This window comes from Ptychodera flava, chromosome 5 (genome assembly GCF_041260155.1).
Source record: "Ptychodera flava strain L36383 chromosome 5, AS_Pfla_20210202, whole genome shotgun sequence".
Lineage (NCBI taxonomy): Eukaryota > Metazoa > Hemichordata > Enteropneusta > Ptychoderidae > Ptychodera > Ptychodera flava.
In genome coordinates, this window is record NC_091932.1 from 17,378,641 (window position 1) to 17,393,785 (window position 15,145).

Below are 15,145 nucleotides of genomic sequence, written 5' to 3' on the forward strand. Positions count from 1 at the left end.
CGTGTCGTCACAGCGACTGGACCTACTGATTTTAAGGGGAGGGGGAAGAAGGCCTCATCTGCCATGCGTACAAATACAGCTGTGTTGGTGAACGCACCTCCTTTTTTAGAAAATGTGGCTTAAAAATTAAAAAAAATTCTACCCACAAAGGAAGAAAGCCAGACTTGCGACTCAATAAACAGACAATGTGAACGATGCATTCATTTTACAAAGTAATTTGATAAGACTTTTTGCAAGGCATAAACGTACGTGAATGCTTCCACATTCCGTCACGATTGCGTGTCGACATGGGCCGTCCCTGGGGACAAGAAGGTCTCCCAGGGAGCACGCAAATACTCAGGTTTTTCGTTTCAAATTAGAGGTAGTGACTAATTCTGTGAATGTTAAACGCGTACAAGGTTTGCTTTAGAAGTAAGAGACCAGTGAAACTATTGTAACGCGTTGTCCGCCATGCCATTGACCTGAAACATGTAAGTCCCCTGATCCCCCCTCTGCAAGAGTAGTGCGTCCCAAACGTCTGGGTGAATTGAAAAGTTTGGCAACTTGACCGGAGCGGAGTGGCCGGGCACTTTGTCTCGAAGAAGTGTCGTACTTTAATAACAAAACTTAGCCGCTTTCCATGGAAAACTAGCCGCAATGGGGCCGAGAGGACTTCTTCTCCTAGTCTACCTGTTCATTTTGCCGACCGTCTGTCTGTCATGCCCGAGTCGCTGTCTTTGTTTTCGAACCACAGTTCGGTGTATGCATCTGATGCTGACGGAAATCCCGCGAGTTCCACCGGAGACCACTATCCTGTAAGTTTAAACCGTATAAATTTTTACGTGACCATAGAAAAGTCCCTACCCGTTCTCAGATGCCCCGGCGTACAGGTATTCCCTTTGTTGTGCGTAACAAATGTTTCGAAAACATCGTACTTGTTTTGGAAGAGTTCCAAATAAAAGTGTGATGATTTCTTGACCGGAAGCCGGTCCATTTATAAACAACGCGGCTTGCCCCGCGACGTGTGATTTGAAGTGTGTTCACCTCGCTCTACGGCCCATTTACCCGAATTTTTTTGCGATAAATTTCCGCGGGCAAGCTTTCCTGACGATATGGCGATTGGTATGTGTGCTTAAACAAAGTCGTGATCTATGGACCAGTGATTCTATGAAAGGTCTGTACGATCCTTGAAACTCCTGTACAGTGGAACAAAACAGAAGGTCATGTCACGTCAGGCGGCTTGCCTTGCTTATACTTTTCGCCAAGGTCGCCGGCCCGAGCTTTACACATGCTGGCGGCCTCGCCCGATTTGTGACTGACTGAAGGAAGTTTTGTCAGAGAGTGCACATTGTGTCACAGATAACTCACACCCGTAATCTCTAAGTCAAGATGCGTGGTCGCCAACTTTGCGCGCTTGCCAAGTTATTTGGTTGGACTTCAGTCTTCCGGTCGATGAAACTTTGTCCGGGCGAACAGCTGCGAGGCTTTGAGCGCATCCATAGAAAGCAATGGGCATATCTCGTATCAATGTTGACAAAACCGTCGCAGAACACTTGAGCGTTTACCAAGTCAAGATTCATTTGTGTTTACCATAATAAATCTCTCAAAACCTGTCTGGTCGAGTTGCGCCCAGAATGTCACCGTATTTTGATTCCAATCTTACTGGTAAATATTTAGCAAAACCTAGCTCGACATTGTGCCTGGGAGCTCTGTATATACGCGCAGCTCTGTTTATGTCGAAGCGCAGCGCCTGGAGACAACTCGGACGTTCCTCCTGTTTATCTATTAAATGACCAATGTATCGGCCTGACTCGTTCTGTATGCTAATCTTTCAAAGGAAAACAGTTATTCTCAACATTACACAAGTAGGGCATGTTGTCTCCAGGTTTTATTTGCTGTCTGCCTCCGTACCCACCTTCTTTATTCACGCTATTCAAACTGACTATGCTCAATGTACACTCTCTCTCCAGGGCCTGTACATTCACTCACGATAAATAACAATGTTGACTTCATGGCTTGCTGTTAGGGTATGCACTTTTCGCACATGGGTATTTGGAGAACTTCTCTCTAAGGTTTGTGTCGCATGCTCTTCATCTGACCGACACATCAGGTGGCAGCAAGGTTCATGAACTTTTGCTGCGACCCTTCAGATTGCTTTAACACATTTGAAGTCCACACCCTTTGTAGGCCAATGGCTGTTAAAAGTGTCCAGAACAACCTTCAGACAAAAAATCACATTGAGAAAGCCATTTTCAAGGTCAGAGTTTGACTGGCAGGTGCAAACTTTTGGCCCCCTGTCAACCCCGCAACTGAAACCAATCAAGTGACAACAACCAAATCTGCCCAAATTATTTGTGTATGTTTATAGAATAAACATTGGAAATTTTCCAGTTGGCACCCGAAACCACAAGCCTGTGACATTTTATAGAAGCCATTTACCTCCTGGCACCCCTGACTGACAGGGCACGGCCACAAACAAGTTATTTTGAGATGGCTGTTTCAACAACTCTCCAAATCCAGGAAGCAGTTCTAATTATTGTGCAAATTGAGTGACCCACGGGGTAAAAACTTTGGATGAGTTAAAAGGCCATAGAAGTTGCTAATCAAAGTTTTCGTTCCACTCAGAGCAGACAATGGTCCAAATCCAGCTGAAGCATCCTAGGTATTCCCAGGCAAACACATTCCTTTTCACTTGAGATTTTTATGCAAAATATTTCCTGTCCGCGATGTCTTCCATTAAAACAACAACACACACACATAGTACCCTGTCGACTTTATACAAGTATGTAATACATATATATAAGTACATTTTATGTGTATGTGTGAAACTCTAGTAATAGGTACCAAACATACTTGATGTGTTCTCATATTTATTGTATATATATATATATATATATATATATATATATATATATATATATATATATATATATATATATATATATATATATATATATATATATATATATATATAACCGTGGATGAAACAGCCTCAAAATGTAAATTTCCATTCCTTTTATAAAACTTTTAAGCTGATTCCCCAAAAAATTTCATGCAGGGTTAAAAATGGGTCAAACTGTCCACCCATACATTATAGTGTAAGGTACAATTTGTGCCTCTTTCTGGCTTTTGAGGTACCATCCACCAATGCTCCCCAAACTTTTGAAATAAATGAAAAATTAATCTGGAATTGCGTGGCTTCAAACGCTCAGAACTGCGAGTTCAGTCTTTGCATGACTGACATATAACCTTTGATGAGTAGCACTAATTTAGCTATGCTCTTTTCTCATAAGAGGCTGTTTTGACTGGGTAGGGGCTTTTATTTAATCCGCAGGAGATAGAATCTTTGCAAAAGGGAGATGGGAAAGCTGCTATAATTCAATCATGGGATATACAGCATGAATTGACTGTCAGTTCCCCAACAATTGCAGGATAAGATAGGTAAACACAGTGGAAAATCTTGTTTACTCTCAGTAATCTGCACTTTCATTCCGGGATTTATGCCGGTATGGGCAAACACACCATTGAAACTCCACATGGAGTTTTCCTTGACATTGTCTGCTTAGAATTCTCTGCACAGCCCACCAAACAGTTACAAATTTCCTGCAGTTGACAAGTGCCAATAATTTTCAAGAGGGGAATTTGTTTTCCATTCACTTTCCCTGCAAAGAGGTAATCTCTCTTTTGACTGGAAAGCAAAATACAGGGATAATCACCCGTAATCAGATTGTGTGTGAATATAACAGGACTTGAAAGCGTCGCCTTTGTAGTGTGTGGTACCCATGTAATTGGTAGACATGTTTGCAGGTGTTTGTAGGAAGGCTGGTAACATTGCCCAAAGACCAAAAGCAAACTTTTGTCCATTATTATGAGTTCTAAATACCAGCATCTCCATGGTAATAAGTGTATATGCTTTTGTTTCTTTGTTGTATGCCTACTGCAGACACTTCTAATAGCTCCTTGTTTGCTTATGTCGTATGGAGTTCACCAGCTCTGAGGAAAGCTGTGCTCAATCATCTGTTGCTCAATCATCTTTTGGCCTTGCATGTTTTCACCTTGCAATATAGCAGAATGTGTTCCAAGGGCAATGCAATCAGTCATCTACAGTACTGTAGGGTACTGTACATTGATCCCACAACAGTCTAAGTACATGTAAATGTATAAGTGTTCACACTAGTTACCAAATCAGGGCTGGCACTGCACAGGTCTAATTTTTAGGCCGGTGCAAAATGACGGATGTGAACGTGTGATGACAGACTAGTGTGGTCCTGGTTTCAAGAGTGGTTTATCTTTGGTGCATATCTGAATCTGACTAAATTTGCATGTGTGAACGGACGAAATGACCTGGTCCCCGTTGATGTGCCCTCACGGTTGATTTGGGCAAGGCCTCGTACTGCACTTGTTATTTCTGCACCACTGACATACCTGATACTGTCCGGTACCTACCGTTCAGGAGATGTTGAAGTTGTCTCTGATTGGCAAAATGGCAATTTGTGGTCATATTAGCCCTACTTGTGTTTAAAAACCATGAGACACACATGGATGTTACAAACATCACGCCATCATTTAAACCTGTGATTTTGAACTTTGACAGGTCAAAGGTCACAATGGGCTAAATTTATGCGGGGCCCTCCATTTTTAAATTGCAATCAACTGCTTGGCTTGAATTATTTAGTCAGACTATAACTGAAACTGTAATGCTGTGAACATCGGCTCAACCAAAATACTAAAATTTAAAGGGCCGCGAATAATTACAACACGCACACAGCAAATGCAACTTCTATGTTTAGGGTGGTTAAGGGGTTTGACGATTACCATAAATTTGCAAAAATCGCACTACATGTTTTTATATTGTGACATTTTGCTACATGTTTTTAAGTATCGCAAAATATAGCGCTATATTGTTTGGCGTGTACCAGGCCAGTGCGTCACCGGCACTACACCATTCTTTTGGCGTACATGTGGTCCAGTGCACATATAAAATAACGTAACAATCATTTTAGATACAGTATTTCAATTCATTTCATTCCATTGGTTGCGTCATTTTGGAGTTGGCACTGGACAAAGATTGATTTTAGAGGGGGTATGCCAGGGGTGGTGGAAACGTTATGCGCGGGGTGGTGGGAGCCATTAGCGACGTAATCACCGATTATAGAGCTATGCTGATACGGAATGAGGCTGGGTTGGATTTTCGCACTTCCAAACTTTGTTTAGGAAGGAGGGGGCCAAACCCAGTTAGTTGGACTTACCATGCGCATGCTTCAATTATCTAAGGCCCCTAAAAGGAACTGACGCCATTGTAGACTAGGTCATAACGATCACACAAGATGTCAAAATATTTACTATGACAGGTTGTGTATGGCTACACTTATATTAAAACTTGCAAAAGAAATCCAAATAGAGAGGACAGAATTACATGGGAATTTTAAAGCTACATAGACCAACTTTTCAACCACCATTTCTCAAAGAGCTATCCACTAAAAGCAACATCTGTCTCATGAATGTGAAAACTTTTCACCGGGAGTGTAATCAGTTCACATCTGGTATGGTTTCAGAACGATTGCTTGAAGTGTTTTTAAAAATACATTTGTAATGGCGGTCATGTCATACAAACATAAATGTTCAGTGAATGGTAATTTAAATGTGTCTCAATTTGAATGCTCCTAGTTTGGGGGCCGGGGGTGGGTTGGGGAGGAGTGCAGACCTAACAGGGGACTTAGACATTTAATTTCCCCAGCCGTGTCAAATTCCCCACCCACAGGTTACAAAAATATGTCAAATACCCAAGGGTTAGGGATGATAGAGGCTGTAGGTAATTTAGGACTTGATATCATTCAAAATTAGAATTACCATGGCATTGTCAAATAATCCCCTGCTGGGCAGACGTCATTCCCAGTCCCAGTATCATTTGGGATCCATTTCCCCTGCCCAGCATTCCCCGGAAAAAGTTGATAGGTGCATCGCAGATGTGTGATATAAGGTGTACATTCTTTGGAGCTAGACCAAAAGATATGCAGAGATTTGCCAATAATACAAACAACATGTTGTTTACGCTGATTTGACAGCGTAATACTGGAGGGAATTATAAGCACAAGTTCTGTTAACCGGATTAAGTGATAGCCGGATCAGAAAGAATTCCAGTGTGTTGATTAGATTGGTGAAATGGACATGTATACATATTTATTGTTGGCGATTACATCCAGCATGTATTATGTACATGTAGCTCCAGACACCTGTATGCAAAGTGTGTGACCTAGTTGTGTGAACATGTATTCACCAACGTTGTTAAGTATACTGAACAAATACTAGAAAATGGATCTATTTGAAAATTTTACAACTGGAAAGTTGAAATTAGTAATTTTATATTTTATATCTGATAGTGACTTAAGGTAGAACACGCCTCGGGGACAGCTATTCGGACTCTCAAACTTGTTAAATTCTTTTCTGATCTAACACATGTGGGGGTTCATTTCGAAGCCCTTCGCGTAAGAAACACTTTCACCATCTTAGTTTTTTGAAAATAAAAAATTTTATTTTTTTCCATAGAGTTAATACAGGGATGGCGGCCATTTTGAATTTCAAATTTTTGTAAATCTTATGTACCGTAATTTGTTTCTGTAGTTCAAAAACTTGCAAGTTGACCCTGATTTCAGGTTGTTATTCTTGATTTGAAAGCGAATGGTTGTAAGATTCCTTGAGGAAAATTTGAGTGAAAGTTAAAGTTTTTTACTTTCGAGGCGCATACTACCTTAAATATAGGGGCATATTTCTTGATATGGCACACCTTCTGTGTGTGGAGAATTTACCTATCTAATTCACACTGGATAAACATTTGTTTTCCATCAAATTGTAAATCTGTCCAACAATATCCTGAAATGTGTAGTCTCGTCAGGAGTATGCCTCTTTAACAGAGCGTGTTATTTATTTGTCCAATAAAGCAAGTTGACAAAGTCTTTGATAAAACAGAGGAAAACTATAGCCTGGAGCCATGACAATTGTCAATATTGTCAACAAGAACTGCTCAGAGAACCAGAGATTTTGGAGTGCAGCTGTAAGTGTACACATGAATCTGGTGTCAAATGAAGGCCCTCTCTGTATCATCAGATTTTATACCTATTGAAGTTTAAACAGGAAATTTACTTAGCACTGATAAAAAATTCAATCAGAGAGAACAAAAGATTGACTTAACTCTTCACACACCCACTCAGCATCTCATGGAAAGGACCAGGGGTTTAGAAGGACACCATTAAGTTGCAACTGTGCACCATTATGCATAATGTTCAATGTCAGTCTGGTAAAGTATAATTTTTATCAGATCTGAATCCAAAACATGCCTTTAGCACCAATTGTCAATTGATACAAGTAGTTCAGTGGATTACATTGGATGCACTGATCAACTGAGTGCCAAGCAACAAACTGAATATTACTTCCAAGCTGGTAGCAAAACGATGATGTACATGTAATATGTCACACAACCGACGGGGTTATTGAAGGTCAATCCTTGGCACTCTGATTACAGCACAGACAGTAGAAGCGAGATCTCATCCTACTACTTGTTTGTGATTGCAGGTACAGAGGCCCTTACATGTACCTCTCATGTGGAATACAACAGTTTTATTTGTGCAGCAAATAAACTATTCATGCAGTTGTATAAATCTCCCCTGACTTGATTTCAAGTACCAATACTAAGGGTCAGCTGCACTGACCAGGATTGCAAATATCTGTCCGTAATATTTCCCTTTTCTCAGGGTCAAATGACATCACTACCTGTACATGTATGTGGTTCAAACCAAACCACTCACAACATAGTTCAACCGCAAATGACTATTACTGTACAGACAGGGTGCCAATCCTGCGTAGTGTTTTATTACTACCTGGTAGTAATTGCTGTAACATTTAATAATATTTCCGTTTTGTTTTGTGTCATAAAGCAATTACATTTCTGATCATGCTCCCTGTTTTTGGTAAAACTGTAGTTATTTGGTTGTTACAGTATTTTTGAAAACTTTGACAGGAAAATTATTTTGACATGTATGGTCTATTCATTGCTCATGAAAGGAAAACAAACCACAGGGAACTTAGTAATCTTGTTGTGTTGTTGTTGTTGTTAATTGTTGTTGTTATTGTGTTGTTGTTGATGGTGGTGGTGATGATGATGATGACGATAATAAAAAAGTATTAAAAACAATGTCTCATTCCTTGCTGTTGTTTGTCGATGTTGTAGATAATTGTAAAAAAAACTGTAATCGTGATCAAAAGACGACGTAGGTCGCCTAACGTCACTCCCGTCCTAATATACAACCAAGGGTGGAATCGAGATGCCCCTGATCAAGGCTCATCAGCCACCTTCAAGGCCCAGAAAAACACCCCATTCACGAGCGATCGATTGAAATGTGCTATCATAGGCACTGAAATTTATCTCACTGACCTAATTTGGGCTTCACTTGAACTACCGACCTGCAAACGAGTGGAAAAACGGCGATTTCCAAGTCGTACCCGGTCAAAATCGATCACATTTGAACTTCCCGGTCGATGGTGACGGCGCTTTCGTCACTGGGCATTTAAATTGACCAATTGGGGGCCCTGTAAAGGCTGCTTCGGCCAGCTCTCATTACCAATACATGAGGAGGCTTGTCCCAACGCAAAATTTCACTACAGTTTAAACTTCGCGGTCTCAACTTCATTCAATTTCTATTCTTGTAGAATAATACTTATATATGGATACCAATGACAAATCAACCCGTCATTTACTGTAAACTATCACCTGGAATACTCATTCACAACGACAATGTACACTCGCTCAAGTACGAGCCCGGATGTTGATTACGCTTGTATCCTTGTAACGGGGGAAAGTCAAATACACGGAAGTGTACGCTCTAACTATCGACAGTATATCCTGACGTAAAATGGCAGATTTCCTGACAAAGAGTTGGAAAGTCTCCGTTTATGTGCATGACTATGAAGGTTTTTCTACGTTTTTTCGCGTACTTTTGAACGTTACACGTACGCGTACGAGCAGGGAGTATTGAAACATAAACAATCGGCTGGCCGAAGCAGCCTTTACAGGGCCCCCAATTGGTCAATTTAAATGCCTAGTGACGAAAGCGCCGTCACCATCGACCGGGAAGTTCAAATGTGATCGATTTTGACCGGGTACGACTTGGAAATCGCCGTTTTTCCACTCGTTTGCAGGTCGGTAGTTCAAGTGAAGCCCAAATTAGGTCAGTGAGATAAATTTCAGTGCCTATGATAGCACATTTCAATCGATCGCTCGTGAATGGGGTGTTTTTTCTGGGCCTTGAAGGTGGCTGATGAGCCTTGATCAGGGGCATCTCGATTCCACCCTTGGTTGTATAATAGGACGGGAGTGACGTTGGGCGACCTACGTCGTTTTTTGATCACGATTACAGTTTTCTTTTACAATTATCTACAACATCGACAAACAACAGCAAGGAATGAGACATTGTTTTTTAATATTTTTTATTATCGTCAACATCATCATCACCACCATCATCAACAACAACAACAACAACAACAACAACAACAACAAGATTACTAAGTTCCCTGTGAACAAACTTGTGTTTTGTGCACGAAAGTGGTGATGCATGGTCAGGGGGATGTTTTTTCAAGTCGTCACAAGAATGGTGCTAAATCCGTCCTTTCACCCTTCCGTATTCTTTCACTCCCTTGTTCTGATGTTTGATTCAATTGCAAGTTCAAATCCCATGTGTGCACACGCCGTCATTCCAGTACAGAGAATTACCCAATGGAATCGTTCATGGAAATAACAGTATCAACATGAATGCTTGAAAGGCACAGTTGATCTCCCCCAGCAGGCAAATCCCTCTTTTCTACCCCCTTGCATTCCTTACCTCCCCCTCCTCTTTCTGCCGTTTGATTCCGGTGCAAGTTCAAACCCCTTGTGTGCACACTTGCTACTCGTGTGTGTGGAGACTTACTTGCGGAATCTCTTTAGAAGATAACAGTATCGACAAATACTACATTGATGGCGTGAAAGGCAATGTGAATCTCCCCCTAGCTTACCAGAATCACAGATAAAGGATTGTCAGACGTCCTCTGTCTAGTATGAATCCGTTGCTTTTTTTAGTCAGGCAGAGAAAATCGGAGTCTTTGCATGTGTTTAGTGGGTCAATTGATCACTGGGACAAATACAGTGGACAGGCTGAAAGTCGTCTGTCTCTTTTAATCTTGCAAAATATGTTACGGTTTGAAACATCAACTGGACTATTATTTGGCTCTGAATGCTATTTATAGGTATTGCTCAATGTATAGTGTTGTCAATACCGTTTTTCATGGCATAAGGTGCTTTTCCTGCCATGGGACTGGAAAAGAATTTCTTTCCAGAAAAGGAGACTAGGTTTGTGGAATAAGGCACCTGCTCATTCTTCTGTGCATAAACTACAGATTAACGATGGCCTTTTTAAAGTGGCGGGTTAGTTATAACCCTTTGAGTGCTCTAATCTTTCCAAGCAAAATTTATGTGCAACATTTTACCAATTTTTCTTAATTTTTCTGTATATTTTTCATAATTTTGGACCAACTAAATATCACATTTCATTGGCTACAGCTTTTGATCAAAATTTTAGCAAAAATCAGAAAAAATTAAGTGGAGTGTATTGTAATTTGTATATAGGCAACAAAAGTTGACTTTCGCGCTCAAAGAGTGTATATCTTTTCACATTTTTCCATTAATGAGATGGTTTGAAATCAAATACAACTTCTCTGAAACTGCTTACCAAAGTGTGAACACAGAATATTTTTCAAACATTAGCAACAAATGCACAACTGAAGATTTTAAGAACTAAATAATAAATATATGTGTAGGGTTTTATCGACCAAATCTATCACCAAGGACTGAAATAGTGACATTTTCAAAAACAAAATGGCTTAATAATAATAATAATTGGATGATATTGTAAAAAGATAAATTTCAAGCTACATGTATTGTAATTGGGCTGTGGCTGTAAAAAATTTTCAAAGGAGAACACAGGATGAATATCATCAAAATATTTTATGTTAACAAAAACTAATGGGTGAATGATAGAGAGGCTGCTGAATAAAGGAGGAATACACTGTACATAAACTGGTATAATCTGCTAAATGTGAAACATGAATATCTTTTGTATATGGTGTTTCAATGGTACTAAACAAGAAGGAAAGGTTGAATTTCTCAAAAGTGATGCTGTCATTTGACAAATGTTCATCCCCATTTCCTGGTAGGGAGGTCCTGCTTTGCCATAGAAAAGTGATAGGACTGTACCACTATCTGGTGGTGGAAGGGTTTGGCCTGTTCACCCTCAAACTTCCCAATGGGTTTGGCCAAACCCATGACAGCTGAAGGGTTTAACTTGAAATAGCATACTGTACCCTGTGAAAGAATAAAAATCCTCTTATGGTACTTTAAACTGGGAAAAGTTATTTCCGGCGTACGAGGCAGCGTGTTCATTTTTAGCCGGATGCCGCCAAATTGACCGGCTACTTTCGTATTTTGGCCGGCTACTTTTCAACACTGTTTCGCTCTCTGGCCCGGAAATTCTGGTTTTGATAACAATAATTAGATTTTTTGGTGGTCTTGCAAGCCGCAGATAATATTTCAGAAGTGCCGATGTGGCTATATGTAGTCTAGCAATTTACGCGGTGAACTTGTTGCTATCACTGTAGTACCGCAATCAGCGAACGTGTTGTACTGTACACCGTGACTAGGAATCGCTCTCGAGGTCAACCTCGCTCGCCCGATCACAGCCCGAATTATTCCGACGTTCACATCGGGTATAGCCGAAAATTGGACTAACATACAATTACGTTTATGCCCGCGAATAGCCGACCATTTCCGAATGAAGCCGACTTTTGTTTCGCTCAAACCCGGAAGAGAAAGTCGACGCTCGAGAGCTTTGGTTTTCTGCGTAAGAGTAGGGCCTAGTGTGGTGGGTTTGGTAGGTTTTTGATCAAATCTAAAGCGACCACAAGTTACTGAGTCTCATTTTTCATACTTTCGAAACGCCACGTCAATCTATCCATGGTCGATCACGATGTCAACTCAAGTCCACAGGCGTACGGAATGTTTCCTAGATCGTCGTCGGATGGGAAGTGACGGACACTGCATGCACCGTGAGGCCGAAGGCCGAACCTCGGTACTGTATAACAATACCAAGGTATGACGCGGAAAAATCGACCGGTGGCCCGAAACAAACGAAATAAAGCATCTACCTCAAAAAAATTACATCGACCGGTCGGAAATACCTTCAAACTTTCAAATCTTTACTCTGGTTACAGCATTTCTTTCAAATCTGCCAGTTATGGGCGATAATTAACTGTCCGGCGAGTACTCGCACTTGCATTGCCACTTCGCCATTTTGAATAGCTTTTTTACTCCCGAAAGCCTTTGCAAGTGGACGAGTGACCCTGTGAAGAGTTTGTTTACAAATGTCAGATGGCGGGATTCACAAGCATAAACTTTCCCATCGTTTACGTTGATTGCCTTGTTGCCAGATAGCTGAAGTTTTATTCACTGACAGTATAAAATTTACCAAACGGTTAACGGTTGAATTTAGCGGGTGTGGGGTCACGGGGTCACTCGTCCACTTGCAAAGGCTTTCGGGAGTAAAAAAGCTATTCAAAATGGCGAAGTGGCAATGCAAGTGCGAGTACTCGCCGGACAGTTAATTATCGCCCATAACTGGCAGATTTGAAAGAAATGCTGTAACCAGAGTAAAGATTTGAAAGTTTGAAGGTATTTCCGACCGGTCGATGTAATTTTTTTGAGGTAGATGCTTTATTTCGTTTGTTTCGGACCACCGGTCGATTTTTCCGCGTCATACCTTGGTATGTTATACAGTACCGAGGTTCGGCCTTCGGCCTCAGGGTGCATGCAGTGTCCGTCACTTCCCATCCGACGACGATCTAGGAAACATTCCGTACGCCTGTGCTCAAGTCGATCGACATCGCGTTTTGTGGAGGGGCCGTGGTTGTGTGCATCGCGGAAGAGAAAGTCGACGCTCGAAAACTTTGATTTTCTGACTTTGTCTGTTTGGAGGTTTAGATCAAATCTAAATAAACAAAAAATTACTTGGTCTCACTTTTCGTACTTTTGAAACGCTACGTCGATCACAGTGTCAAATTTCAGGTCGACCGATATCGCGTTGTGTGTACTGTGTTACAATTGACTACCGGTGCTTTGTACAGGCTGGCGTTCAGTGTCGTTAGTTTGAGGTTTTATCAAACATGAAGACTGAAATTTAGCTTTCATTTTCAATTATATTCAACATCAGCAAAAAAATCAATAATCAGCTCGCGGATTCGTTTTATTGTGAAATTAGTACAGTGAATTAAAATCACTGAAAATTGTGTTCCTATAATTCATTGAATTGAATAAACTCTTTGATTTTACTGTATCTTCAATCAAGTTTATTTAAATCAGTAAAACACTTTGTGCAGCCAGGCTGGTCAGGATTCTAGCGGATCGTTTTCTGGGTTGTGAAAACCCCTATTCTATGATGTATTTCAAAATGTTTGTTCAAGTCATGAGCTAAACATAATTCTACACAACAGTCTGGTGAAATTTTGCTATTATCCATGTCAACTGAATGCAGTTGACAGGCCCGAGTGATATCAACTTAATTTTTCTGACTTTTTAAACTTTATCCCTTGAAAACATGTTGTAATTGGCAATGATAATGATTATTCTGTATGCTGAAATGGTCTTACATACTGTACAAGAATGCATAAAATTACTCCAAAATGTCTTCAAAATTTAAAAATTTCTTGCCCACACACAGGGACATGGACCCCGTCCCTGAAACCCTCTCCCCCTTTGTGTATGTTGAAATAGCCTTTTATACACTTGTATAAGAATGCATGAAATTGCTCAGAAATGTCTTCAAATTTAAAAATAATCCTTAACACTCTCATGCTGAAATGGTCTTTCCGTACAGTACAATAATGCATGAAATTACTCCAAAATGCCTTCAAATTTTAAAAATTTCTTGCACACAGGAAACCCTCCCCCTGTGTGTATGTTGGAATAGCCTTTTATACACTGTATAAGAATGCATGAAATTGCTCAGAACTGTCTCCCCCGCCCGCCCAGGGATTCTGGTTGCACACAGAAGCTAACCGCCTACTTTACTGAATTTTCCGCCTACTTCAAAAATTTTTGAGAACCCTGCGAGGGAAAGATAAACTGTGTTAGCGCTGGGTTTGGAAAGCTGTTAGCCACTGTGGCGAATAGTTTCAAATTTTATTAGCCACAGACAAATTTTATTAGCCACACATTTTTACGAAAACAAAGCTTTCTATAATGCTATAATCTCCAATGTCGGTTGCATGCACAAGAATAAACTATCAACACATCAACCTTGTATCCAGTTGTCTTCATTTTAACACTGAAAATTGCTTGATTCTGGACCCCGATGCAAATCGACAGCAGCACCCAACATTGAGACCACGATTAAAATGAACTGCAACACGGAAGGTTGGGACCGCGATGCAAATCAACAGCATGACAGCAACACTGAACGTTCGGACTGCGATTAAAATAGAAGTTTGGTTACACGGAATTACTTTCCATCAGTACACGTAGCGTCTTTGTCACGTCATACAAGACGTCTCGTAAATGTGGCACAGACGTTCGGAACGTCATCAAACGACACTCCTACATGTAGTCTTAATTACGTGTAGTAATTTTTAGATTTTCTTGGTAATTTGCGGGAATTTAGACAGGAAATCTCGTTAAGTAGGCCTACTAGTAAATTAGCAAACGTCTTTGATATCAGAAAATTCCGTAGAGTTCACCTGAACAAGACGTACGTGCTATGATTTCCTGACATAAATGAACTGTTGTCTAATTCAACTTTCTACCTGAAGCTGTCAAAAAGATTTCCGTAAACCACATAAATAACTGTATTAGGCCTACAGAAAATCGGTAAATTTAATGCGAGGATACAACGAGCTTGAATAGTCCTCACGTAGAGAAATTAATTATTTCTTAAACTTAGACGAATTTCGTATGTTTCTGAAAAAATAATACGGCAAAATCAACCCAAAAAATCACAACTGATCATGGATACGCGTACGCCACTGTGTGCGTTCAGAGTACACGTAATTAGATTGTAACCTCTCTAATGAACAACAACACGGAACGTCGTGA

The 15,145-nt window shown here is 40.5% G+C and overlaps 1 protein-coding gene across 1 annotated transcript in view; it reads left to right on the forward strand.

Moving 5' to 3' along the window:
• Window positions 1-516: 516 nt before the first annotated feature.
• Window positions 517-15,145, forward strand: part of LOC139133158 (peroxidasin-like) — a 90,748-nt gene continuing 76,119 nt past the window's right edge. The window contains 1 exon segment of the mRNA XM_070699587.1: window positions 517-794. Coding sequence (XP_070555688.1) covers window positions 637-794 — 158 coding nt within the window. The 5' untranslated portion in view covers window positions 517-636.